Source organism: Vulpes lagopus, chromosome 18, assembly GCF_018345385.1.
Source record: "Vulpes lagopus strain Blue_001 chromosome 18, ASM1834538v1, whole genome shotgun sequence".
Classification (NCBI taxonomy): Eukaryota; Metazoa; Chordata; class Mammalia; order Carnivora; family Canidae; genus Vulpes; species Vulpes lagopus.
In genome coordinates this window covers 26,802,071-26,827,306 of record NC_054841.1, presented here as the reverse complement: position 1 = coordinate 26,827,306, position 25,236 = coordinate 26,802,071, and the positions used below count along the sequence as shown (strand labels likewise).

General features: G+C 51.9%; 1 protein-coding gene across 5 annotated transcripts in view; it reads left to right on the top strand.

Annotated features, from left to right (window-relative positions):
• Positions 1-24,334, top strand: part of HM13 (histocompatibility minor 13) — a 39,838-nt gene extending 15,504 nt beyond the window's left edge. For 2 of the 5 annotated variants that reach the window (XR_005984406.1, XR_005984407.1), the window contains 10 exons: positions 4,357-4,445; positions 6,154-6,239; positions 6,321-6,446; positions 7,484-7,541; positions 10,712-10,795; positions 14,051-14,087; positions 16,007-16,109; positions 21,032-21,117; positions 22,841-23,043; positions 23,878-24,334. Coding sequence is in view for 3 of the 5 variants with exons in the window: in XM_041732801.1 (XP_041588735.1) it covers positions 4,357-4,445; positions 6,154-6,239; positions 6,321-6,446; positions 7,484-7,541; positions 10,712-10,795; positions 14,051-14,087; positions 16,007-16,109; positions 21,032-21,117; positions 22,841-22,987; positions 23,878-23,980 (919 nt within the window). In the remaining 2 variants the exon portion in view is untranslated. The remainder of the gene's footprint in view (positions 1-4,356; positions 4,446-6,153; positions 6,240-6,320; positions 6,447-7,483; positions 7,542-10,711; positions 10,796-14,050; positions 14,088-16,006; positions 16,110-21,031; positions 21,118-22,840; positions 23,044-23,877) is intronic. The other 3 variants (XM_041732799.1, XM_041732800.1, XM_041732801.1) reach the window with 2 other exon arrangements.
• Positions 24,335-25,236: the final 902 nt, after the last annotated feature.

Here is a 25,236-nt window from a genome sequence, read left to right as displayed (position 1 = left end):
AACTGAAGCTCGAAGAGATTAAGAAATTTGCTAGGATCACACAATGGATAAGCAACAGAGCGAAGATTCAAACTCAGATCTGAGTGGCCCTAGAGCCATGTTTCTTCCCACTGCCACCCCGCTCAGACTGCCACATGCTTGTGTGTATTCAGTGGGGATGAAGGACCTAGGTGAAGGACCCTCAAGGAACTCTGCTATGAGCATCATGAACAGGCCAGGTCTCCATGCGTTGTAAACATTTGGCATCCCTAGCCCTGCTTTACTAAATAGGAGTTGTGTCCCCAGTCCACCCCCAAGTTTGTGACTACGAGAGCTCCCCACCTGTTTCCATTTGGCCACTGAGGTGGTATAGCGTCAGGTTGAGAACCACTGAGAGATGGCCGACAGACCAGGGAAGTTCCAGAAGGAATGTAGGAATGTAGCTTGAAGTCAGCTTTGAGGCGTGGGAAACCTGAAAGAGGCATGAAGGAGAGGAGAAAGCCAGGAACTAGAAGGTCTGTGTGCAGTGAGGGCACAGTTGGGATGGGATCTTTCTGCTGTCGTCAGAAAGCTGGAGAGGAAGCACCAGGCCTGCTCACAGAAGGCACTGAAAGCCAGTTGAGTTTGGCCTCTTCTTCGAGGCACACTGGCAGGACAGTGTGGTTAATCAATAGCATGGGTTCAAGAGACGTTGACTTTACGACCAAGTCCTGGCCCTGCCAGCTGTATAGTTTATGTAAGCTTCTCAAGCTCTCTGAGCATCAGCTTCTTCATCTATAAAATGGACACACTCCGAGCACCTCCTCTCTAGAGTGTGGGAAGGATCAGGGGAGCCACGGCTACAACACAGCTGGAGCACAGTGCCAGGCACACTGTGAGTTGTGCTTCTGGCCCAAGGTCACACAGCTGGGACTTGAATTCTGGTCCTTTGACTGAGTTCAGTGTTGTCTTCAACTCTACCTGCCCTTTACCCACAGAATCTTGTTCTGGCCATCTTAAAAGAATTTTAGTCCAGCCCCCAATCCTAAAAAGTGAAGGCTCAGAGAACCTACCTGAGTGACAGACTTGCAAAATGGTTAGCAGACCCAGCCTCAAAGGGTCTCAAATGCTGACTGGGATTCCCCTCGACCATCCTGCCCCTGCATCTGCACGAGGCTTGAGATTCCCAGGCCTCCTCATGGCCCAATCCCCACCTCAAAGAACCTGGTATATTTTGTCTTTTAACTGATTCATAAATTTGACTGGTAAAAATTGTTGACAGAAATAGAACCAAGAGCAACTGAAACTGCACATAGTAAAATATATTAGTGACTAAAACTTAACAGATGAATCATTTTCTTGATAAAATTAGAGCACAGTGTTTATCCTGGGAAAACCAGACCTCATGAACACAATGGATGACCATGAGCAGGAGAGACGCTCCCCACTGTCCTATGAAAAATTTCATATGAACCAAAAATGGTAGGATGACAGAAGTTGGTTTGAAAAATTTACATGGAATCAGATGTGCGTAATTTTAGCAAAATGGGAAGAGGGCGTAATTTAATCATGTTATTTAGAAAGTTGAGCCAAAAATTAAATTTATTTTTCTCCTTCAGTCAAATCCAGTTTTCTGAAATACTTTCTCAAAGAAAGTCTACAGTGTAGTTAGAATTTCCATGAGCTGTTTATATGCAGAGACTTGGAGTCAGACCTCCATCAGGATCCAAAGGGTCTGAAGGTGGGATTCAGGTGAGGCTCTGAGGGCTTGTGTGACCACCGGGATGCCCAGCTGGTAGGGGCAGCGGGTATTTTGAGTCCAGGTCTGTCTGACTTCGCGGCCCATGCTCTTCCTGGTTTGGTGAGAGAGAAGAGGAAACAGCTTGTAGAGGGTGGGCTGGCCTTCCCCTCCCAGCAGTCCTCTGGTCCCCAGAGGACTGGGTAGGGACAGACCCGCTGATGGGCTGGAAGAGCCCAGCCCCAAGCTGAGTCAGCCCCACATGGGGATTCTTGTGGATCCTTCCACCCCCGCCAACCCCCAGCCTGCCGCCTACTTTCCCCTCATGCAGCCACCAAAACTGGAGCCCATGCCAGAACCCTTCCTGCCAAGGGAGCCTCAGCTTATTTTTATCATCTGTGAGCTCACACCCCATTCAGCTGACCTTTAGAGGGAAAAGGGCCCGTGAGGCCAAAATCTGCCACCCCAGGAAGAAAAGGTCAGTTTCACTGACCCTTGCTTTCCACTCCCAGGGGAGAAGGGCACCAGGATGTGGTTTCCCAGCAGGAAGCGATGACCTTTAGGTTTGATGTGAGCCATTGAGGGCTAGAAAGAATCTCTGCCTGCTACAGAAGTCTGCATTCAGAGCCACCATTTACCAACTGCCTCCCAGACACCAGGCCTGCCCTGGGTGGGGTGAAGGTGAAAAGACGAGATCCCTACCCAAGTTCAGGGTCACCAGTCAGGTTGCTTGACTCTTGCTCTGTGTTTTCCAGCAACCCTTCCTTTCTCGGGATAACCAAGTCATCAGTCTGGAGACTTCTTGCTTGAAGTAGAAGCTGCAGTTAAGTTTACAGGCTGCCAAGCATTCATTTAATCCTCTTAATAACTAAGAGAAAGATATTATTGCAGTGTTCCAAATGAGGAAACAGTTGCACAGAATAGTTAAGTAACTTTCCCACGGTCACACAGCTAAATCAGTGGCAGGGTCAGGATTTGAATCCAGGAAGTCTGGCTCCAGAACCCATGCTCTTAGCCACGGCACTAGTTCAGAAGCTAGGCGTCAAGCTCCTGAGGGAGAAGCCAACCTGCAGTGAAGGGTTTATCTCTCAGGCCTTTTCTCTGCCTCTGCCCACACACTCTAGCTTTAGGCTCGTCCAAAAGTGATTCAGCAGACTGAGCAGAAGTAGCTTCCAGCCTCCTCTGTCCCAGCTTCTGCCCCCCACCTCTTCAGAGCCCTCCTGTGGAAGCCCACTCCCGGCTCTATCCTTGTGCCCAGCACACTTGTGTTCACAGAGCTCTCTCGTTCATGCCACAGCCCTGCAGACAGGGAGGCTGTTTGACAAGTGGGGAGACAGGCCCTGAAATAGTTCTGAACTCCACATTTTCTCCAGCCCCCAGGGTCTTAGCAAGGAAGCTCCCTTCCTCTCCCTCTACTGCTGTGCCTGGGAACCTCTTGGCCTTCTATGTTTACCTGCCAGTTGGGAACACCATTCTGGATGTGCCCACATCCTCAGTCATTGTCAGTCTGATTTGGTGTTGCCAGCTGCTTTTGAGCTCAGGCTCTGGACAGGCACCAACACTGATGGACACTTAGAATTTTTATGTCCCTGCTGTGGGTCCAGAGTTGGGCTCAGCCTCTCCCCTGCCTTCTCTCATACCTTCACATCAAGCATTTGAGACAGGTGGTACCATTATCCCCACATACAGCTGAGGAGATGGGCCACTGAAGTGACTTGCCCAAGGCCACACAGCTGGCATACAGCAGAATAGTCTCCAGGGCTGAGCCTCCTACAGAGCCAGGCTGGGCCAGGAGGTCCTGATTTGGTCATCTTTTTCTAAGGTGATCCAGAAAAGAAAGTTTCTCTTCCCTCCCTGGCCAGGGCATAGAGTATACTGGGTAATCGGAGACTGTTTTTCTAGAGATGAGGCTAAGCCCATCCTGAGCAGCAGAGGCCTCATGGAGGGAGTGAATGTCCACGATTCATCATCTAGCTGATTGAGTCCAGCTGAGCTTATCAAAAACCCAGGCCTGACAAATCATGAAGTGGAGGGTAGGCAGTAACCATCAGGTCATCTGACTTGATAGGTCTGGAAGAGAGTCCAGGAATATGCATTCTTGACAAGGGACTCTCATAGATCATAGAGACAGTGCACAGACCAGGCTTTGGCACCCATTACTGTTTTAAAACTGCATTTTACATGAAGTCTGGCCCTGCTTTTTTTTTTTTTTTTTTTTAAGATTTTATTTATTTATTCACGAGAGACAGAGAGAGAGAGAGGCAGAGACACAGGCAGAGGGAGAAGCAGGCTCCATGCAGGGAGCCGACACGGGACTCGATCCTGGGTCTCCAGGATCAGGCCCTCGGCCAAAGGTGGCGCTAAACCGCTGAGCCACCCGGGCTGCCCCCTGCTTTGTGTTTCTTGGACAATAACCAGGAGGCAGTGCAGAAGCACTGAGATTCCAGAGACCTGTGTTTGAGCCTCAGCTCAGATGGGGAGTCAACTCTCTGAGGGCCTCTGTTTCCAATTGCAAAATCGGGATGATACCTCCTCCCCATTAGGGCAGCTGTGAGGGTGCCGGGAAGTAAGAGATGTAAGTGGGTGCCTCCAGGGTGGTGTTGGGCCTGCGGGTGCCCACGGGGACCCTGTTTGCCAACCTGCTTTGTCTTTCCTTCCAGCCCCTTCATGAATAAGTTTTTTCCAGCCAACTTCCCAAATCGACAGTACCAGCTGCTCTTCACACAGGGCTCTGGGGAGAACAAGGAAGGTCAGTGCTCCCTGCGTTCCCTGGTCTTGGGGACTTCCCACCTCTATTCCCCTTTGTCTCCAATATCGGGGCTCTCCAATAGAGCAAGTGATGGAAAAGGTGGGCTCTGGAATTACATTCCCTGAGTTCCCATCCCCGCTCTGCCACTGCCTACACTTGGGACTCTGGGTGAATGCCTTTACCTCTCCAGGTCTTGGGTGTTTTTGTTTTTGTTTCATCTGTAAAATGAAAATGATAAATCTAGTACCTCCATCACAGGCCTGTTGTTAGGACTGGGAATAAGTGATGGGGGGAGCACTCAGCACACTGCCTGGCTCACAGTAGCACCCAGTAAAGCTGGCTGTCATAGCTCCTTATTTCATACCTGTTTTTAATGTGATCACTCTCCCACTTAAGACGTGGAAAGAGGGGGTGTGGTTCTTTGGCTTTTAAAAAAAATAAAAACTATGGGAACTTGGGGAAAGCCTGGGCTTTGGGGATTTGTCCACATATGTGTTCGAGGACTATAACAGGATTGGCAACGGCTTGAGCAAATGGAAGGTATTTCTTGCATAAAAGTCTAATAAGCTTGTGAGTGTCACTCTCTTATGGGTGCCTGCCACATTCTGCCTTATTCCTAGGGAACAGTGACTTTATGTCTTTCCTTTTTGCATCTTGAGTGCATCTGTGCCTAAGAGATGATCGTTGAATTTAAAAAAGAAAAAAAAGGCTAAGCTTGCACCACAGAGTCGTTGGGGTCTGAGATTCCATCTGTCTTCTGCTCTGCCACCTTTAGGTGGCCCTTAGACCCAGGAGAGTGCATTACCACTAGATCTGGGCCCATTTAGCTACAGGGCAAGCCTTGAGATGTGGCCAGGAGCTAATTGCCCTCATGTCCAGTCAAAATCCACCAGGGTACTTCCTGAAATCAATGCTACACTATATGTTCACTAACTTGAATTAAAAAAAAAAAATCACCATGGTGCTGTTACCACAGAGAACAAAAATTGGGGCCCACCAGCAATCTGTTGGACTCTGGAATCTGAAAGAAGTGGCTGTGCTCTGTAACTGTGGGCAAACCCTACCAACTTCTGGGCTGCCTCACTAGGAAGTTTGGAAGTGATGGAGAATGGCTTAAGAGGAATGTCCACCACAGGGCTCCCCATGGGAACACTCAGCGACCCCCTCCTGCTTTTTCTCCAGGCCTCCAGATCTTACCTTCTTCCTCTTCCTCTTCCTCCTTTGCTGGTGATGTAGGTCTGCCAGTGACCTTGGTTTTCTTTGGTGGCAAAGTAGAAAGATTTCTGAATGGACTGGGACCTAACTAAAGACCTGGCTCAGTAGCAGCTGGCATTGATTGAGCACCCCCTGTGTTCCAGGCACTGTGCTGAGTGCTTTGTAAGGCCATCTCACTTGCTCCCCAAAGCAGCCCTATCGGGGAGGTGCTGCAGTCCCCTTTTTATAGAGGAGGAGACAAGCTCAGAGCACCCCCCACAGTCATGCAGAGTCTGTGCTTCCAATACCATGGACCATCTCCCGCTGACCCTGCACCAGGCCTCTGTTCTCTCTGGGCCTCTAGTCCCTCCTCTAGGAAATTGGTGTGGGAGGGAGGGGGATGCTGGGAAGGCTCTGGCAGTGCCCACAGCCATGCCCTCCTCCGTCCAGGGGCTGACAGGTGGGAGGGGCAGCCCCGCCCCGGGGAGTGGACTTACCCGGCCTCTCTGCCCAGAGATCATCAATTATGAGTTTGACGCCAAGGACCTTGTATGCCTGGGCCTGAGCAGCATCGTTGGTGTCTGGTACCTGCTGAGGAAGGTAAGGAGCCAGGGCCTGGGGAGGATGGGGATTCAGGGGCATGGTAAGCAGACAGCCAATCTCACTCCCACCTTCCCCCAGCACTGGATTGCCAACAATCTCTTTGGCCTGGCCTTCTCCCTTAATGGGGTGGAGCTCCTGCATCTGAACAATGTCAGCACTGGCTGCATCCTGCTGGGCGGACTCTTCATCTACGATGTCTTCTGGGTGAGTCGGGCTGGGACACAAGGGATCCCTTGCTGCCTCCGTCCCTGTCTCTCTGGTCCCAGTGGCAGTCATCTGATGGAAGGCAGCTACCTCAGCCTAGAAGTTGAGGCCCCAGAGCAGCTCCTCTATGGGCCTGCTTGCCCTCATCTGTGAAACCACTGAAAGCAGATTTCCCCTTGGCTGAGAGCTCTCCCTGTGCCCCATGCCTTCTAGCCACCCTTGCCTCTTTCTCCCAGTGGCCCTGGCAGAGCTATTCCTTTCCTGTGTCTTCCCAGCAAGCGAGTTGAAACTCAGAGAAGTTCAGGCACGGGTGGTTAATGCTAATGGATGAGCCCAGCAAGGGCACCAATCTGAGGACAGAGACTGCTGTTGGCAGCACACTCTGGCACACACCAGCCCTAGGCTGAGGGGCATGCCACACTCACTCCCGACAGGCACCACTGAGGGCCCGAGGTCAGCCTGACTTAGGCACCTTTCCCTGGCCTCAGACAGCCTGTTTCCCCGTTATATGGGGGTGGTGCTGGAGGACTTTATCTCCAAGGAGGAGCAGAGCCCTGAAGGAACAGAAGGCCTGGCCCAGGCCATCAGAGGCTCTTTCCAGCTCCTTCCACCTGCCCCGCTTATTGCCCAGATCCAGGAGCCCCATGAGGTATCCATGTGACCAGCGTCAGTGGCCACCTGATCTCAACTTCCCATCTGCTCTGGAGCACCTCCTTACCTCCCCCTCCCCCCATGAATCTCAGGCAGCATTGCATCTGGCATCCCAAGGACAGGGTGGCTCAGTCAGATAAGCGTCTGACTCTTGGTTTCAGAACAGGTCATGATTCTCAGGGCCTTGAGATCGAGCCCTGCATCAGGCTCCAGGCTCAGCCAGGAGTGTGCTTGAGTTCCTCTCTCCCTCTGCCCATCCCACATGCTCACTCTCTTTCTCTCTCTCTCTCTAAAATAAATAAGTGTTTAAAAAAGGAGTTCCTAGGACAGCGTTACTTTGCCACCTGGTCCTCACCTCCCTCCAGACTCCTGTCTTCTCCTCCTAGGTATTTGGCACCAACGTGATGGTGACAGTGGCCAAGTCCTTTGAGGCACCAATAAAATGTAAGTGACCACATCCACTATGAGGAGCCCTTCTGCTTCCACCTCGTGGTCCTGCCCCCCTCCTGGTTTCTGTTTTGGTCAGTACCTCTCCCTTGTCTCTTCCCCATGCATCTCTTCCTCCTCCAGGCTGTCCTGTGTCTCCAGCCTGGTTTCCTTCCCCTTTTTGAGTCATCTGGCTGTGTTCCCACACAGCCACCCTCTGCCCAGACCCTGGCATCCTTCCACCTAGTCCCACTATGATATGATGCAGGATGAGCTGGATGGGGTGGAGCAAGCACAGAATGGGCTTCTAACACAGCCTGCAGTGGGGCACATGGAGGCTCTCCAGGAAAGGAGTTTCTACACTGAGGCCCAAAGCCTCTCACTAGGTGCCTTTAGCACCTAGCCACTGGTGCAGTCTGTCCCACACCCCTCACGCTGCTCAGGTTTTCTTCTTCCTATAGCTACCCATTGTTTATAAAGATGAGCAAATCCAGGGACAGGCATCTAGGTGTCAATAAGCAGTGCAGAAATGTCATCTCACACTGAGGCAGAGCACCTCAGCAGTATGTTACCAGCCCTCACCAAGACCTGGCTTGCTTCAATGTCCACCCCACCATCTTCAGCACATCTGCCTGTCCCTTCTGCTCATCACCTCATGGTCCCAAGCTGGCTGCCACAGCTCCTAGCACTGACTCCTCATGCAGCTATGTCCAGAGCAAGAGAGAGGGAACTTTGTGTTTCTCTCATCAGAGAGGGAGGTTTTTTTCTCATAGGCCCAAATCCAAACTGGTCATCAGCAAGAAGGTGGGAAAAGCATGATTAGCTTTGAGTTTAAGACTCAGACCACTCAAGAATCCCCTCCTGGGATCACGAGACCCAAAGAAGAGGATGGAATGAGTCAGGCTGATAGCAAGGAAGGAGAGAGTCCTGTTGGGAAGGCTTTGGTCCTAAGAACCACACTCCGTGGGCACTGGGCAGCCAGGGTAAAGCTGGCCTCAGCAAGAAACAACTGTTCTCAAACTCTGGCTCTCTACTGCTTTAGAGAGGCCTCGATGAGCCGGACAGAGGCTCCTGGCTACACCCTGCTCCCAGATGCTGTGGTCCCAGCTCAGTGACCCCAAGGGAAACAAGTTTCTGCCAGCTTTGTCTTGAATAAACAAGTAGGCCCATGAGCCAGGCCCTCCTGCTGGGGAGACAGAGGATCACGATGGACAGGCCTGGGTCGCTGCCCCCCTCAGTGTCTGGAAGCAGAATATTTGAATTGGCAGCCCCCCAGAACCAAGGATGTAAAGCAAGGCAGTTCTCCAGCAGGAGAACAGATGCTGGGCCAGCCAGAGCAGCAGCTATTCCCCATGTGCTATGATAGATGAAGCCAGCCAAGGTGCCAGGAAAGCTTTCATGAAGGATGAACACATGTTTACCAAGGAAGCAGGGGCAATGTGGGCCTTTGAAAGAGAAAGCAGAGCTTCGGCAGAGGGCAAAGGCAGGGAAATGCACAGAGGGCCCTGGGAACAGAGAATCAGGGAGGGAACGTGGCTGAGTTTAGGGGAGCAGCAGAAAAGAGGCCAGATTTGGGAAGCCCAGAGTGTCAAGCCAAGAAGCCTAGACTGCCCAGTGGGCAGTGAATGAGCCATTGGAAGGCTCTGAAGAGGGCAGTGACACTATTATACTTGGGTTGTAGCATGGGTAGAAGGCCCATTGCTCTCCACTGCTAGGCGTGGAGCTCAGGCAGGATAGCAGTGGTTAAGTCAGGCTGGCTGGACTGGCATCCCAGATCTGACACTTGCTGGCTGGATGGCCTCCAGCAAGAGACTTCACCTCTCTGGGCCCTGGTTTTCACATCTGCCTCTCGGAATATAATGGTACCAGGATCAGGAAGATAGAATGAGAAGATCTGTAAATCACTGACTGTGGATTCATGGCGGGGAGTAGTAGTTGAGGAGGGGTATCTGTGTGTTCCTTAGGGAGGCACAAGCTTACCTAGAAACCCCAGTGTACCTCTGTTTGCATATCACTGGCCAGAGCTGGGTCATGTGACCACCCCTAGCTGGAAGGGAAGTCAGGAATTCAGGGACTGGGGTTGTCCAGATGCCCTAGCCTTATGCTACTTGATCCATCACCCAGGAAGGCTGTCCTGCCCAAAGTCAAACTGGATTAGTAAAGAAGGCATGGAGTGACAGTTAACAACGCATGCAAATCATCTGATTCTCACAACTCTGTGGGGTCAGTTCTGTTATACCCATTCACAGGTGAGAAAACTAAAGCACAGATCCCCTAAGTAACCTGTGCAAAGTCACACAGCAGAGCCAAGATTCAAACCCATGCATCTCACCATGAGGCCCACACCTAATGCTCTTCTGCTTACAAGTTGCCATGGAGGGGTGCCTGGGTGGCTCAGTCAGTTAAGCATTTGCCTTTGGCCCAGGTTGTGATTGGGATCCTGTGATCAGCCCCTGCATCGTACTCCCTGCTGAGCGGGAAGCCTGCTTCTCCTTCTCCCTCTGCCCCTCTACCCGCTTGTGCTCTCTGCTTCTCTTGTGCTATCTCTCTCAAGTAAATATTTTTTTTAAAAAAAAGTACTATGGATGAGATCCAGTTACAGCTACCTCTTGCCATAACTGGACACAGAAGAGGCATTTCTCTCCATCTACATTTATCTAAACGAGTGGGTCAGCATGATATTTGAGTGAGAGCCTTTAGGTAAGGAGTTTGTAGGAGTGTGACCTTTTTTCCTTCAACACATCCAGGAAGTGCCTCTAGCCCGGGATCTTCCTGCTGCAGATCAAGGACCACCCCCTGCCCCCACCCCTGCTGTATTGAGAGGGAAAGCCTATTAGATGTCAGCACTGCGTGGACTCTTTGATCTCTTTCATACATATGGCTTTAAGGTAGATCCCCCTTCACCAGAGGGTTCCATAGCTAGCAGAGAGCACTAAAATGGTGTGCTATGTGAGTTCTAGCTCAGTAAAGGCAGTCAACCTTTGATCTAGATGATCCTAGATTCTTCCCCCTCTAACTAGCTGTGGTTCCAGATAGAGACTTTGCCCTTCAACCTGTCACCATCCTCATGCCTCCCCATCCCACCCCCTTAAACGCAAGTGTGTGAGTTTCATGCAGCAGGTGGGGGGCTGGGAGGCACTCTGAACCCGGCTCTTAACAATTCCTCGTATCCCTGCTTCCCCCCACAGTGGTGTTTCCCCAAGATCTGCTGGAGAAGGGCCTCGAAGCAGACAACTTTGCCATGCTGGGACTCGGAGATATTGTCATTCCAGGTGAGCCAGCCAGGGTTGGGGGCCACAGTGCAGGTGGTGGAAGGACCTGAAGGGAGGAGGAGGACGAAGACTACTCTGACACAGCCTCGCTACAGTGAACAGGGAAGGGAGGGGCCAGGCGATTCCGGACACCCAGCCCCAGGTCAGCCCCGGGTTTCGGCCCACATAGAACAGCAGTCATGCCAGGCCCTGAGTCGGGCAGCAGGGGGACAGCAGTGAGCAAGACCATCCTCAGAGCTTCTGGTCTCACTGAACAGACATGACCCAAGAACAGCAGAAATAGGTGTCTGCGACAGAAATACATTCTGTGAAAAACACATCTCATGAGCCTTCTCACACATTCCCTCCCTTTGCCAGTATTTACAAGTAGTACCAATATGCTGGCACTGCCACAGTCCCTGTGGTCCTCCTGCCCCTGTTACAGGGAGAACATGCCTGTGTGTGTGGACACAGGGGGCACCATGAGCATGGGCTTCTGTACTCCTGACAAAGGGACATGGGACACATACTTGCTTGTCCACATGAGTTGACCTCTGAACTGCTAGTCGGTGCATCTGTGGCTGTGGGCACATAGGTCCCGGGGGCCCACAGCCTCAACTGGCCTTGGGGCACCAGCAGCCTAAACTACTAGTCAGAAGACTCGGTAAAGCCGAGCTGCTGCTGTAGGTCACTGTGGTAGCTGAACCTCAGATGTGTATATTTGCGGATCCTGGCCTGGTGACAGGTATCCAAAGGACACGCTTGTTCTTGTTACAGTCCAGAGGCTCAGAGTCCAAGGATTAGAAGCACCCCTGGTGCTTGCTTAAAAGAAGAAAATGCGGAACAAATGAAAAGCCAACCTATTTTTCACTCTAAGAGGCAATAACAGTTCTAATATCCTGGGGTGATACAGACACTTCCATTGTGACACTTGGATTTTGTGTGGCAGCGAAAGAGGTTTTTTCCTCAGCCGAGGAAACTGAGGCTCAGAAGTAAAAGGACTTTCACAACTTCACACACTGTTAAGGGCCAACACCAGGCCCATGCCAGGTTATCTGTGTCCAGAGAAAGCCTTTACTGTCAGAAATATCCTATAACAGTAATGCCAGTAATAAGATGATGATCACCACAGCGGCCATGTGTCAGGCACCTGCCACATGCCTGCCCCTGTGCTGAGTGCTTCTTGTATGTTTGTCTCTTTGCTGCTCTTAACAGCCCAGTGAGGTAAAGGGTGTTTCCATTTTACAGATGAGTTCACTGAGGCTCAGATGCCAGACTTGCTCAAGTTCCTGGGCACATGGGAGTGTGGTCTTGAACCCAGGACTTTGCATGACTTGTAGTGCTGTGTGGCTGAGAGAAACAGCTCCATCAGACAGAAGAAATTGAGTCCCAGAAAGCAGTCAGCTCACTGTGCCAGGCATGGGCTGCTCCAGGCACCCGCACAGACTTCCCCAGTATCCTCGTTGCTTGTGGTTCTGCACTTGTGGCATGCACAGGACACCCACCATTGCACATACCTACGTATCTAAGTCTTCAAGTAACTTCTGTAGCTGAAAGTTGATCACACCCTCACAGTGCCCCAGTGATATTCTTCAAAAAATAGATTCCTGCAGACTATTGTTTTGAGGACCAGATGTGTTATTAAAGGTGAAAGCCCTTACCAGAGCTCTGACCTCTGCATTAGTTAGAGAACACTGTAGAATTCAACTGCTAGGGGGACGCTGCATTCCCTGCTTTGTTTCCAGAAAGGCAGCATTTGTCTTCTCTCTCTACCTACCATCTCCCTACTCATACACAGTCTCAAGGTCTCAGGGAGGACTAAATCCCTTCTAATTTAAAATCAGTCGTATGTTGAGGCACCTGGTTGGCTCAGTCAGTGGAGTGTGGGACTCTTGATCTCAGGGTTGTAGGTTCGAGCTCCACATTGGGTGTAGAGATTGCTTAAGGATGGAATCTTTTAAAATAAATAAATAAATAATGAAATAAAATGAAATTAGTCATGTGCTGCCAGACAGACACAGATAGACCCAGATGGTGTGGCATGTGAGCAACATACAGAGGCTGGCCTCGTTGGCTGGGTCTCAAGGACTCTTTGGCTTTTGGGGTGTCTGGACTGGGATTTGAAATGCCAGTAGGAGGGACACCTGGGTGCCTCAGCGGTTGAGCACGTCTGCCTTCAGCTCAGGGTGTGATCCTGGAGTCCCAGGATCGAGTCCCACATCGGGCTCCCTGCATGGAGCCTGCTTCTCCCTCTGCCTGTGTCTCTGCCTCTCTCTGTCTCTCTCATGAATAGATAATCTTTAAAAAAAAAAAAAAAAAAAAAAAAAAGCAAGAAAGAAAAGAAATGTCAGTAGGAGTGCAGTGGGTAGATAGAGTTAATCATCTTCTATATTGCCAGAGAGCCTTCCGATGGTCTGCTTGCTCCTACTCCTCCCTCCAACCAAGCAATTGCCACATGGGTTGTTTTCATAATCTGGCTAGGTTGTTCCCCTGCTTGGAATTCTTCCTTGTGTCCCCTAACTCGGAAAAGAGACTCAGTTCCTCCTCACACCCCATGGCCCTGTGTGGCTGGTCCACCACCTGCATCTCCTGCTCTGTCCTACAACCTTACTGGCTCCTTGACCTATGCTACATCTCAACCCCCTCTTTCCTTGGGTCCTTTGCATGTGCTGTTCCCTCTCCCTGGCAAGTCTCACTTCCTCAAAGAAGCCCTTCTTTGTCTTCCCTGCACTCCTCTGAGCCTGGCATATCTCCAGATACACCTTCCCGTAACACAGAAAGCACCCTTTCATGGTTAGGGTCTTATGTGGAATTTTGTTCCCATTTGATCAGCATGTCTACCTCCTGCTGCCTTGGCTGAGCTCTGTGGGTGCAGTGGGTGCAGTGAGCTCTGTGGGTGCAGTGATTTTGCTTCTAAGTACAGTGCCTGGTACTTAGAAGGCCTCAATAAACATTTGGGTGGATGGGCTCAGGGTGACACATTATGGCACTGTGAGGTGCCAGATCAATGTGGTCCCAGACCAAAGCAAACCCCTGGGACCTTCTCACTGTTCTAAGGAAGCCTAATGGTAGAGAAACGGGATTTCTGCCGGCAGCTGGTGGTGTTGGGCCCCAGCGATTGCTCCATGACTGGGAACATCAGGTTGGGGACCCGGTTGTATCTTAGTCCACCACCCTACTTCTCCCCGTCACAGGCATGGGAGCTCCATCCCCCAGCCTTCCTGAGGTGGTGGCTTCCCTGCAACCATCTAACTAACCCTGGCTCTCTGCCCACAGGGATCTTCATTGCCTTGCTGCTACGGTTTGACATCAGGTAAGCTACTTGGAAACTAGCCCTCAAGCTCCACAAGTGAGGGGCCTTCCGTGGGCAGGGTACTCCGGGGGTTCCTTGGGGACTTTCAGGAGCCCAGAGGAGGTGACCTGCGATCAGACCCTCCACCTCTGCAGCAGCCAGTGCAATTCTGACTCTTATCTGCACTTTGAAGTTCTGAGTATTCCACGACCCTGTGGCCAAAAAGAAAAAAGGATCACACTCCCAAGAGATTTAAACCCAGAAGGTCCTAGTGGTACTCATAGCGCTTTCTCACTGTGTGACCTTGGCAAGTGAGCTGACCTTTCTGGGCAAAAGTGTCTCCTTCTTAACTTGGTAGTAAACAAGAGCTTTGACCTCGGCATTACAGAGAAAACCTGGGGGGAGCGCTGAGCACAGGGCTGCAGGGAGACCCAGCTGCAGTCCATTCGTCATCACGCATTATCAGCTCAGGCTCAGGTCACTGTGGCCCAGCTGCTCTGGCTGCTCCCCGCAATCCCTCACTCCGATTTGTTTTGTTCTGTTCATCGTGCATAGTGAACACAGGGAGAGGGAAGGGTCTGACTTGAGTCACCCCTTCCAGCAGAAAACGTGGCACTGTTAATGCATCTAGGCATGCTGCCAGCAGGTGGCGCTCAGCCTTCCCAGTTGAAGGTTTGCTTTATTTGCACTAAACTTCAACGTGGTTTGTGCTCAATCTCCTCTTGCCTGGTAATTGCCAGAGCAGTAACACTGGTAACAAGAAACTGTACCAGTGTCATTGAAGTTGAGTTTGCCTGTGAAACTTGCCCCTGCTCACGTACATCTGGGTTTTTTGTGTAGTGCGACTCAAACCTTACGACCATGGGTGTACAGACAGCCTTTGGGAGGGACCTGGCTAGTCTGCAAGTAGTGGCACGTCTGTGCCAGCCAGCTGCTCTCCTGGCTGTTCAGAGGGGATACAAAGAGAACCCCATGAGAGTCTCTGGGCCACTTGCTAGAGACACAGATTCACTTTCGGCTGCCAGCACCCTCAAGGGCAGAATCTCATTCCTAGCCTGGATTTGCAGGACTGGCCAGCCTTTCAGAGCTGGTTTCAGAATCTGTGCAGCATGCCCAAAGTGGCTTCACCCCAGGCTCCACAGCAGCATAACTCCTAGTGCGTTCACAGCTCCAGGCTCTGCGGCAGCCAGGGCAAGGAGAAAGGGGGCCGCAAGTACTCCTTCAGTCCACAGATGGTGCTGGGCACTGTGCTGAGTGCCGGAGACACACAGAGGTCATGGAGCTGAGGTTGTAAAGGGAAATCCTGGAACGGCAGTGTGATTCAGTCCCGGGGCTGCTCTTGGATGACTCGCCTTCAGGAAGCCACTGGCACTTTATCCACGTTGTCAGCAGCTATTTAGCATGCACGACAGGTCACTGAACTGTTAAGTCCACTGCACTGAAAAGGAGTAAGTCAGCTTTGCAGCTGCTGTAGTATCACTCGAAGCGTAATTCCCCCATAGCACATTCACCTGAGCAGTTTCTCAACATGTGGATTTCTGGACCTCCCCAAACTTATTCAATCAGATTCCCAGGGAATTGGCCCTGGAAGTTTGGGGGGTTTTTTTGTTTGTTTGTTTTGGGGGTTTTTGCAAGCTTTCTAGGTGATTGCTATCCTGGCTAAAATCTTAAAGCCACTTATGGCACTTGATATTCACACCACTGAATAGATGGGTTGTGGTTTTCCCATTTTGAAGATGAATAAACAGGCCTAAAGAAGGAAAGTGTCTTGTCCAAAGACCTATAGCTGGGACAGTACCAGGATGCACGCCCAGTGCCAACTTCTCAGCCATCCCATATAGCCTCCAGGGTCTTCCCCGGCTCCTCCTCTTAGAAGAGATTCTGCTGCTCCCACACCTGCAACTAATCCTCCTCCTCTTTCTCCCCACATCTTCCTAAAGCTTAAAGAAGAACACCCACACCTACTTCTACACCAGTTTTGCAGCCTACATCTTCGGCCTGGGCCTTACCATCTTCATCATGCACATCTTCAAACATGCCCAGGTGAGTGGGACTGTACTTCATGGATCAGGAATGCTCTGTCAGTAGCAGGGACTCACATATGTAGGGCTTATTTGTCACATGCACAGGCAATCCAGAGGTAGGTGCTCCCCAGCAGAGTGAGAGTGGGCATATCTGACCCCTGGCCTTTTACCTATGGCCATTGCAGAATGTCGCCAGGTGCTCCAAGTAGCACAAGCATGTCAGTGGCAAGGGGAAGGAGCACAGATACAACCGTGCTTATTCCCTTCATCAGGAAAGCAAATCCTTTCCCAGAACCCTTTTGGCAGATTTTTGCTCACATTTCATGGACCAGATCAGTGTCACATGGCCCCCGCTGCCCAGAGTCTAGGTGAGAGGCGCTATGGTTTCTGAGCCTCAGTAGTGGGGCAGATGGAACAGTATTGAGATGGGTGTTGGATGTTTCAGCCCAGTGCCCATCTTACCAGGTGAGTGATAAGGTGTCAGGGGCCGTCTCTGATTCCACAAGCAGGCTGACCTCTGCCTCCTCCTCCCACCAAGTTGGGTACTGAGCTACCACAGAGTAAATCATGGTGGAGTGAAGGCTGAGAGCTGTCATTGTGGCCTGAAGAGGGTAAGGCCGGGAGGGGACAGCCAGCAGACAAGATTACTCTCTACTAGAAATCAAAGCACTTCTCGTATGCCAGGCTCCGCTCAGTTCTTCATGAGAGTCCTCATGAGCAGACGTGGGGACTGGAGATCAGGTACTATATGGCAAGCATGTAGTAGAGCCAGGATCTAAACATGGGTCATGGATCCCTGGGTGGCTCAGGAGTTTAGCGCCTGCCTTGTGCCCAGGGCATGGTCCTGGAGACCCGGGATTGACTCCCACATCGGGCTCCCTGCATGGAGCCTGCTTCTCCCTCTGCCTGTGTCTCTGTCTCTGTCTCTCTCGCTCTGTCTCTTGAATAAATAAATAAAATATTTTTAAAATAAATAAATAAAAATAAATAAACATGGGTCATGTGGCAACCAAGCCTGGCAGTGGGAAAGGCTGGGTGGAATTAAGGCTAAGGGGACTCAGGTGGGAGGAAGTCCAGACTTCTCCATCTGTTCGCAACAGGGCTCTGGGCAGATTGCTGAAGTTATGCTTGATTTCCCTCAGTGTTTTTAAAAAAGGTGGGGGTGGGGGGGTAAGTATTAGTAGCCAGCTTGGAGCTTTTTGAGGATGAAATGAGTTAATAGAAGGAAATAGCTCAGAATTTTGCCTGGCCCAGGTACTAGTACTAGCTGTCATCGTTGTCACTGTTTCCTCCATCCTGCCCTCCCCCTGGTCTCCCCTTTCCCCCACCCCAGGGCACCAGCCACAAAGAAGCCATCTTTGAGTTAATCACAATAGCTGTTGAGCTGTTAACTGTGTGCCAGGCACTATGCTAAAGAAACCCTTTTACTGGATGCCTGGGTGGCTCAGCGGTTACAAGTTTGCCTTCAGCTCAGGGCATGATCCGGGAGTCCCGGGGTCAAGTCCCACATCGGGCTCCCTGCACGGAGCCTGCTTCTCCATCTGCCTATGTTTCTGCCTCTCTCTATGTCTTTCATGAATAAATAAATAAAATCGTTAAAAAAAAAAAAAACTTTTACTCATTAACTTATTTAGTCTCTACAGTGTGTCTACAATATTTAGGAAGTAGATAGTATTTTCATTCTACAGAAGCTCAAGGGTCCAGGGTCCTCTAGCTTATAGGTGGAGAAACCAAGAACCAGTGAGGAACCACCTCTCATTCATTTCTCCAAATGGCTTCAGGAGCTATATAAGCCAAGAGTGACACACACTTGACAAGGAGGTCACTGAGAATGATTAGACCTGGCTTGGGGGACTAGCTTAGAGGCCTCTGGGAAGTCTCTGCTTCCACCCCATTAGTTTCCAATCTGAGAGCCATTCTCCCAGAGGCCACCAGGTGGCAGCCTTGCTTCTGCCTAGGCTAGACTCTGAGGATCCCATTGGGAGCTCCCACTCTGGCTGGAGGAGAGCTGATCCTCCGAGTAGTGACTCTGTAACCTAGAGAGAAAAGGAAACTTCCTGGGTCACAAAGCAAATCAAACTGGGCCCTAGCTGGAGCCCTGGACTCCTGACCCCTGGCCCTAGGCCTGTGCCACTCCCCAACAGCAACCCAACCGTTTTCCCATCATCCACGTGGGCATCTCCCTGGAAATCTTGGAAAGAGGATCCAGGACATACGGGGAACCTGTTTCTTGAGGACTCTCTCCTTTTCCAAGACACAGGCAGTCCCAGTGCCTGCAATTCCCTAGGAGGGAGTCACCATTGCTTATGTGGTTTTCAGCCCATGTAGCTTCTATCAAAAACCCATTCCAGGGGCGCCTGAGTGGCTCAGTCAGTTCAGCGTCATACCTTTGGTTTCGTCTCAGGTCATGATCTCAGGGTCATGAGATTAAGCCCTGTGTCAGGCTCCACACTCAATGTGGAGTCTGCTTAAGACTGTCTCTTGCACTCCCATGCACGCTCTCACTCTCTCTCTCAAATAAATATTAAAAAAAAAAAAAATTCAAAGCCAGGGGTCTGGCAGCCTCCTAGAAAGACCATTCAAGATGATCATGTATCCTCATAATACAGAGAGAGGGAAGCAGTTTAGCTGGGATCACACAGTGGAGCTAAGGCTGGATGGAAAGCCAGGAGCCCTGATGCCCAGCTTGCTATCCCAAGCTATACATCCCAGCCTCTCCTCAGCACTGACTTTGGAGAGGTTCCCTGGTGCCTTGGAAAGAAAAGCATAGGCTTGTATTCCTCTAATAATAGCAAACTCACCGCTTCCCACAGCAGCCCATCAGTGGCTCCTGGCTCTCAAGTGAGGCAGGCCTTGGGGGAGCTAAACTTGTACCACCCTCCCACCCCACCCCCCAGCCTCTGGGAAGCCCTCTACTTTGCCTGGCCTGGCCTTGGTAAAGACTTAGAGATGGAGGTGCCATATCCTGGCCCACCACATGAGGAGGGCAGTTCCTTGTGTCTTCTGATCCTCAGTCTCTTTGTCTGTAAAGTGAGTACAAAAGGCCTTCTGAGAAATTAAATTCTAATAAGTTTATATTTGTTTAATTTTCTATTTCATCAATTTCTGCTTTTGTCTTTGTTATTTTCTTTCTACTTTTTGGTGTTCTTTTTCTGGCTTTTTGACTTGACAGCTAAGATTATTTTAAGTCTTGTTTTCTAATAAATGTACCTAGAGTTAATGTTACAAATTTTCTCTGAGTACTGCTTTGACTGCCTCTCATGTTATGGTGTAGACTTTTGTCATTGTCATTTCTGTCAACTTCCAAAAGGCCTAAAGCCTAGTTTACCCAAAGCCTAACTCAGCAAATGAGTTACTCTGACAAGAATAGGAGAAGCTCAGCCACTTGCACACCTCCTATGACCTTGGGCAAGTCCTTTCTCCCTATCTAAGTGTCAGTAGCATCATCTGTAGAACTCAGATTATGTCATTAGCTTCAAGGATAGTACATATGAAGTGATGTGGTTCACAGGCCACATGGTTTGAAAGTCAGGCTTAGCAGGCTGTGGAGCCCTGCTCTTTGACCAAACTTGCCATAGGAGTGAGGTCTCCTCACCCTAGTCACCTCCAAGACACCTTCTTCACTTTGTGAGCACCCATGAAGAAGCCAAGACGCCATGTGCTTTGTATTTACTGGGCCCTCTTCTGAGTGCCAGGAATAGAGCAGTGACGAGGACAGCCGTGGACGCTGCCCTCCTGAAGTTGACAGCCTGGCAGTGAGACCAAAGTCTAATAATACAATGATGGTCTGCTGCAGAGAGTGGCAGGGGGCCCTGAGAATAGGTGATAGGAGGGCCTGGCTCCCTGCCGCTCCTGCCGCTGGAGGCTTCCCCGCAGAGGCAACCACCAAAACAGAGGTCCAGAGGAGGAGGAATCTAGGCAGAGGTCCTGTGGCTAGAGGTGATGGAGAGGACCAAAGCAAGGCCCCTGTGGCCAGAATGGGGCAAGTCAGGTCATGTTGAAGAAGAAAGCGGGGTCATATCTTCCGAGGCCTTCAGGCGACCGGGGAGCATTGGGGGTCATGGAGGGTTGAGCAGTAATGCCCAACTTTCAGATGCTGTGGGGGAAAGAATAGCTTTAGAATCTAATGTGCCTGAGCCACAGTCCCCAGTTTACCATTTAGATATCCAAGGCCTGCACTGTGCCCTGTCCTCCCAGAGCATAAGCCTTCCTCATGTAGACAAGGAGGAGGGTTATAGGGGATGTAGAGATGGACTGAAATGCTCCTCGGGAGGCTGAGCTCAGGGTGTATGCAGTTTGTGCTCCATCCAGACCAAGCTTCACCAGGAGTCCACGCATAGGCTCTAGAGCCAGACCACCTGGGTCGTATTTTTGGAACAGCATTGAACAGTGTCTCCTGGAGCATTTTTTTTTTTTTTTTAAGATTTTATTTACTCATGAGAGACAGAGAGGCAGAGACATAGAGGGAGAAGCAGGCTCCATGCAGGGAACCCGATGTGGGACTTGATCCCGGGATCATGCCCTGGGTCCAAGGCAGTCGCTAAACTGCTGAGCCACCCAGGGCTCCCCTCCTGGAGCATTTAAAGATGCAAACCTCCACCCCCAGACTAAGGAAGCAGAGTCTCTGGAAATAGGACTGACCCAGGAGGCTGCTTGTTTGAACCCGATGTCCCAGATGATTAGGATACTGCCAGCCAGACTCCTGGGTACCCTTAAAGCCCTGCATGCTTGATTTCCTTTGGGTTCCTTGCATTCTCTCCCAGGGAGGAGCAGCCCTGCTCTGGGAGTCAGGAGCCCCGGGTTTAGGCCCCGCCACTGACTTCCTCTGGGCCCCTAGACCATCACTGTCCCAGTCATGCCCCGGAGAGGGTTGGGGTGATGGGAATGGCCCTGAGCAGGTGTAGTGACCAGCAGTTCACCACCAGCTCTGTTCTCTCACAGCCTGCCCTTCTATACCTGGTCCCTGCCTGCATCGGCTTTCCTGTTCTGGTGGCACTGGCCAAGGGAGAAGTGACAGAGATGTTCAGGTAAGACGCGACGGGGGCAGACGTCTGCATGGCACAGGTGCACCCGCAGGCAGCCAGTGGAGCCTGCCTGGGCTGCTTGTACACGTCTCCAGGGGAACATTGTTCCCGCCACCAGCCCCACCTCTCATCCTTTGTGCCAGCACGTGGGTGCCCGGCCTGTGGCACCAGCGGGAACCTGTCTGCGGGGCCAGGAGCCAGGGGAGGGCAGCCCCCACATCCAGATGCCTGCTGAGTCTTCAGAAGGGACTGGCTAGTATAATTCTCTCCCGCCCCAGGCTGCCCCACTGTCAGGAGCCCTGGGTTCCCAGCCTGATTTTGCCACCATGTGACTTCAGGCAAATCTTTCTCTTTCCCAGCCTCAGCTTTCCCATGTGAGTAATAGGGAGGATCCTAGTGGGGTGGGAGGTGCCCCAGATTGGAAATTAAGTGTCGGTCCCTGTTGAGCTGCCTCAGTGGCTCTCACCCCCTAGTTCTGTCTCAGCAAGTGTCTCACTTGCACTCATACCCCTTCCCGTGGCCATATGCACACCTGCCACACCTTGTGCACAGCTCCACCCATACCCCGAGGCCTGCGTGACTCTGACAGGTGTCTGCTCCCCAGCACCACTGACTCTGCCTGCCAGGGACCCAGAAATAGCTGCCAGCTGCTATTGAAGCTGCCCACTCCGGGGCCTTCCACCCAGCTCCACCTGCCTGGCCTCCAGGTTGTCCCTCGAGTGCCTGCCAGGGCCATCTGTGCACCTGGCTGCCTGCAGGGGAACCTGTGACTCACCCCTCCCCCGTACCTGCCTCTGCCCTCCCTGTCTTGCCTAGAAGCCCCAGGCTCCCAAGCTGCCTGCCCATATATCCTGGGTTGGCAAAGCCCTGTGGACTCTGAGGCCAGGCTGGGGGATGAACTTGGGGGCACATCTGGGGACAGGGATGGGATCTGATCTCTGAGCTCAGCATCTACCCTCACCCTCAGGCTCATCTATCCTCAGCCACCCCCGTCTTGAGTAACCGTCCCAGTCCTGGTATGTCCACATCGGGTCAAGCTCGGGTCATCCAGAGCCAGGGCACCTACTTGGTGCTTGCTTTCCCTAAATGTCCTACTGCTCAGGCACTCTGCACCCCTTTCTGCCCCTGCCCCCAGGAAGTTCTCAGATTGAGATGAAAAAGCAGGTTGGTCTCTCTCTTTCTCCATCTCTCTCCCTAATTCTCCACCTTCCCTTCTGTTTTACTTTTCCCTTGAGAGGTGCTCTCCTTTTCTTTATCCACTTGGCTCACACACTCACATGGCTGAAAATTTTGTAGCCGGGAAAGGGAAAACTGCCTCACAACCCATCCATCCCAGAGCTCTATCACACATTCAGAGACAGCTTTGCTACTAACAGTAAATGTGCACATGTAAGTTCCTGCACAGATGGTGGCACTCTCAGAATATCCTGCATCTGGATTTTTCACACAACAGTAGGTCTTAGAAATGTTTCTGCAGCAGCACCTGTACATCTAGAACGTCCATGTTCCTTTGCACAGCTGCATAGTGTCCCTTTGTATAGGTGCATCTTTTTTATTCACCTAGTAAGTCCCGCTTCCTTCCACTGAGTCTGAAAATATAGAAGATAAAAATAAGACACAGTTCTGCTCCCTGCTCCTCACAAGAGAAATTTCTGTGTCCCTCGTCACCCCCTCCCTCCCGTCTTTTCCTCTCCATCTTTTTTCTGTCTCTCTGTCTCTCACACAGCTACGAGTCCTCAGCGGAAATCCTGCCTCACACCCCGAGGCTCACCCACTTCCCCACAGTCTCGGGCTCCCCAGCCAGCCTGGCCGACTCCATGCAGCAGAAGCTAGCTGGCCCTCGCCGCCGGCGCCCGCAGAATCCCAGCGCCATGTAATGCCCGGCGGGTGCCCACCTGCCCGCTTCCCCCCACTGCCCCGGGGCCCAAGGTAGGGCAGACACCCCAGCTCCAGTGTACGGGGCAGGGAGCATTGCCAGGGGCAGGCAGCAGGTGGTAACTCCTGCACAACCACCCAGGGGTCACTGCACCCAGCCTCAGGGCCGGGAGCAGGGCTCTAGAACCTCTTGTCCTCACCAGTGGTTTGGGGTTCATGTGAGAGAGGAGATCACAACAGCCCTTGTCATCCAGGATTAGATACTCTTACTGCTGGCCTATGTATAAGACCCTGGGCAGACCACTTTCCTCTTCCGAAGCCCCTCTCTCTTTCATTCCTGCCTCATGAGGTTCTGGGGAAAGATCTGGGTACTGTCCTTGGTGTCAATGCAGTTGCTCAATAAATGGGGCCCACAGGAAGAGCTAATAAGCCAGGGTGGCAACCTTCAAGAGTGGCACCTTGCCACTTGCCAGTATGGCAAACCCCTGCCTGCCTATACCCCTGGGGCTGAGTTGTTTGACTCCTGCCATGCACCCTGGAAAGCGGCCCATCTCCCATAGCCTCGTCCTGGCTGCCCCATTTTTTCCCACTCTCTCCAAGTGGAAAGTACAAGAAGCTTAAGGTTAGCCCACCCAACCTCTCCTCCATCTGCCACTGCCTTTTGCCACCTTTTGGCACCACCAGGCACAAAGAAAGGAGAGCCACCTGTCTGAGAAGGGCATACAGTGGGGCCAGGGCCAAGTCCTGGAAGGTGCTGGGCCGTGAATGCCAGACTGGTGTTCTTCATGTGCCTGGGGACTTTCCTGGGATGGTGGGGAGGCGGGGCCTGGAAGTTCTGCTCTCCCCTCCTCTAAAGGTGGTGTTCTTATTGTTTTGTTTTTTGGTCAGTTATGAGGAGTCAAATCCTAAGGATGCAGCAGCAGTGACAGAGGGATCCAAAGAGGGAACAGAGGCCTCGGCATCGAAGGGGCTGGAGAAGAAGGAGAAGTGAAACGGCTGGGGCCTGACCCACTGAGGGCCGGGCCAGGCAGGCGGGGGCAGGCCGGCACAGGCCTGCAAGGGCAGAGGGCATGGGAGGCTAAGGGCGCTGGAGGCTGGGCAGCCCCAGGAGAGGGGCAGGGGCAACAGGATCCCTCCAGCGGGGCCTCCCATGGCCCGGTTCCTTCATCCCCCTTCTCTGGCCTTCCTCTACCCCTTCCCGTCCCCTGCAGGCAAACGAAGCCCCACCTCCCCCCACCCTCCTAGATGCCAGGCAGGAAAAGTGGGTCTGATTTTTAGATTTTTGTATTGTGGACTGACTTTGCCTTACATTAAAAATTCATCCCAGGGGCACCTGGGTGGCTCAGTCGGTTAAGTGTCCGACTCTTGATCTCAGGGTTGTGAGTTCAAGCCCCAAGGTTGAGGCTTGAACTCCTTGCCCAGTGCAGAGCCCACTTAAAAAAATAGTGTCATCCCATTGCCCAGGCAGGCCACTGTACCCTTGGAGGGATTCTCTGTACCCAACATCTTGCATTGCCTTCACCATCTCTCACCCTCCCACCCAGAAGCTTCCCTGGAGGCCCCTTCCTGGGGACTGTGAACTCACGACCTCTGGGAGAGGCCCTGACCTCCGAGTCCTTCCATCTTCCTGGATGCCCACCTGGTGCCTGACTAGCTCAGCACTCCAGGGATGCCCTCTAGCCAGCAGAAGGGGTCCATGAGCGCTCCTTCATCCCTACCCCCACACTCCCACTCCCACCCCCACCCCGTCCCATTCATTTTCTTCACCACATTCCTCCCAACACTTGGGGGCACTGAAACTGTTGGACAGGTGCCCAGATGTATCACCCACCTACCCCAGAGATGACAAGGAGAGTACCAAAAAGTTGACCTGACTCACAAGGGGGACCAATGACTGCAAACCTAGAGAAATGGGCAGGACCTCATGGATCCCAGGGAAGAGTTTAGGTTTTATTCCCTGGCTGGCAGGAGCCAGGTTCGCTGGTGCTCCTATCTGTATGCCTTCAGCTGGAGAGCTCTTGGATTCTGGGGTCTCCCTGGAGATCAAGGCCACATATTCCTATTCTCATTCCCAAGGTTCTTCCCAAAATGACTGTGCAAGGCCAGAAGACTGATGCTAGAAGCCACCTCCTCCCCGACATTGATGCCAATCACAGTACAAGGGCCAGGGCCTCTGAGAAGCTGGGTTAGGAAGGGCTGGGACCCAGTGCAAGTTGGCTGAAGACAGCAAGCAGCCCAGGTCTGCAG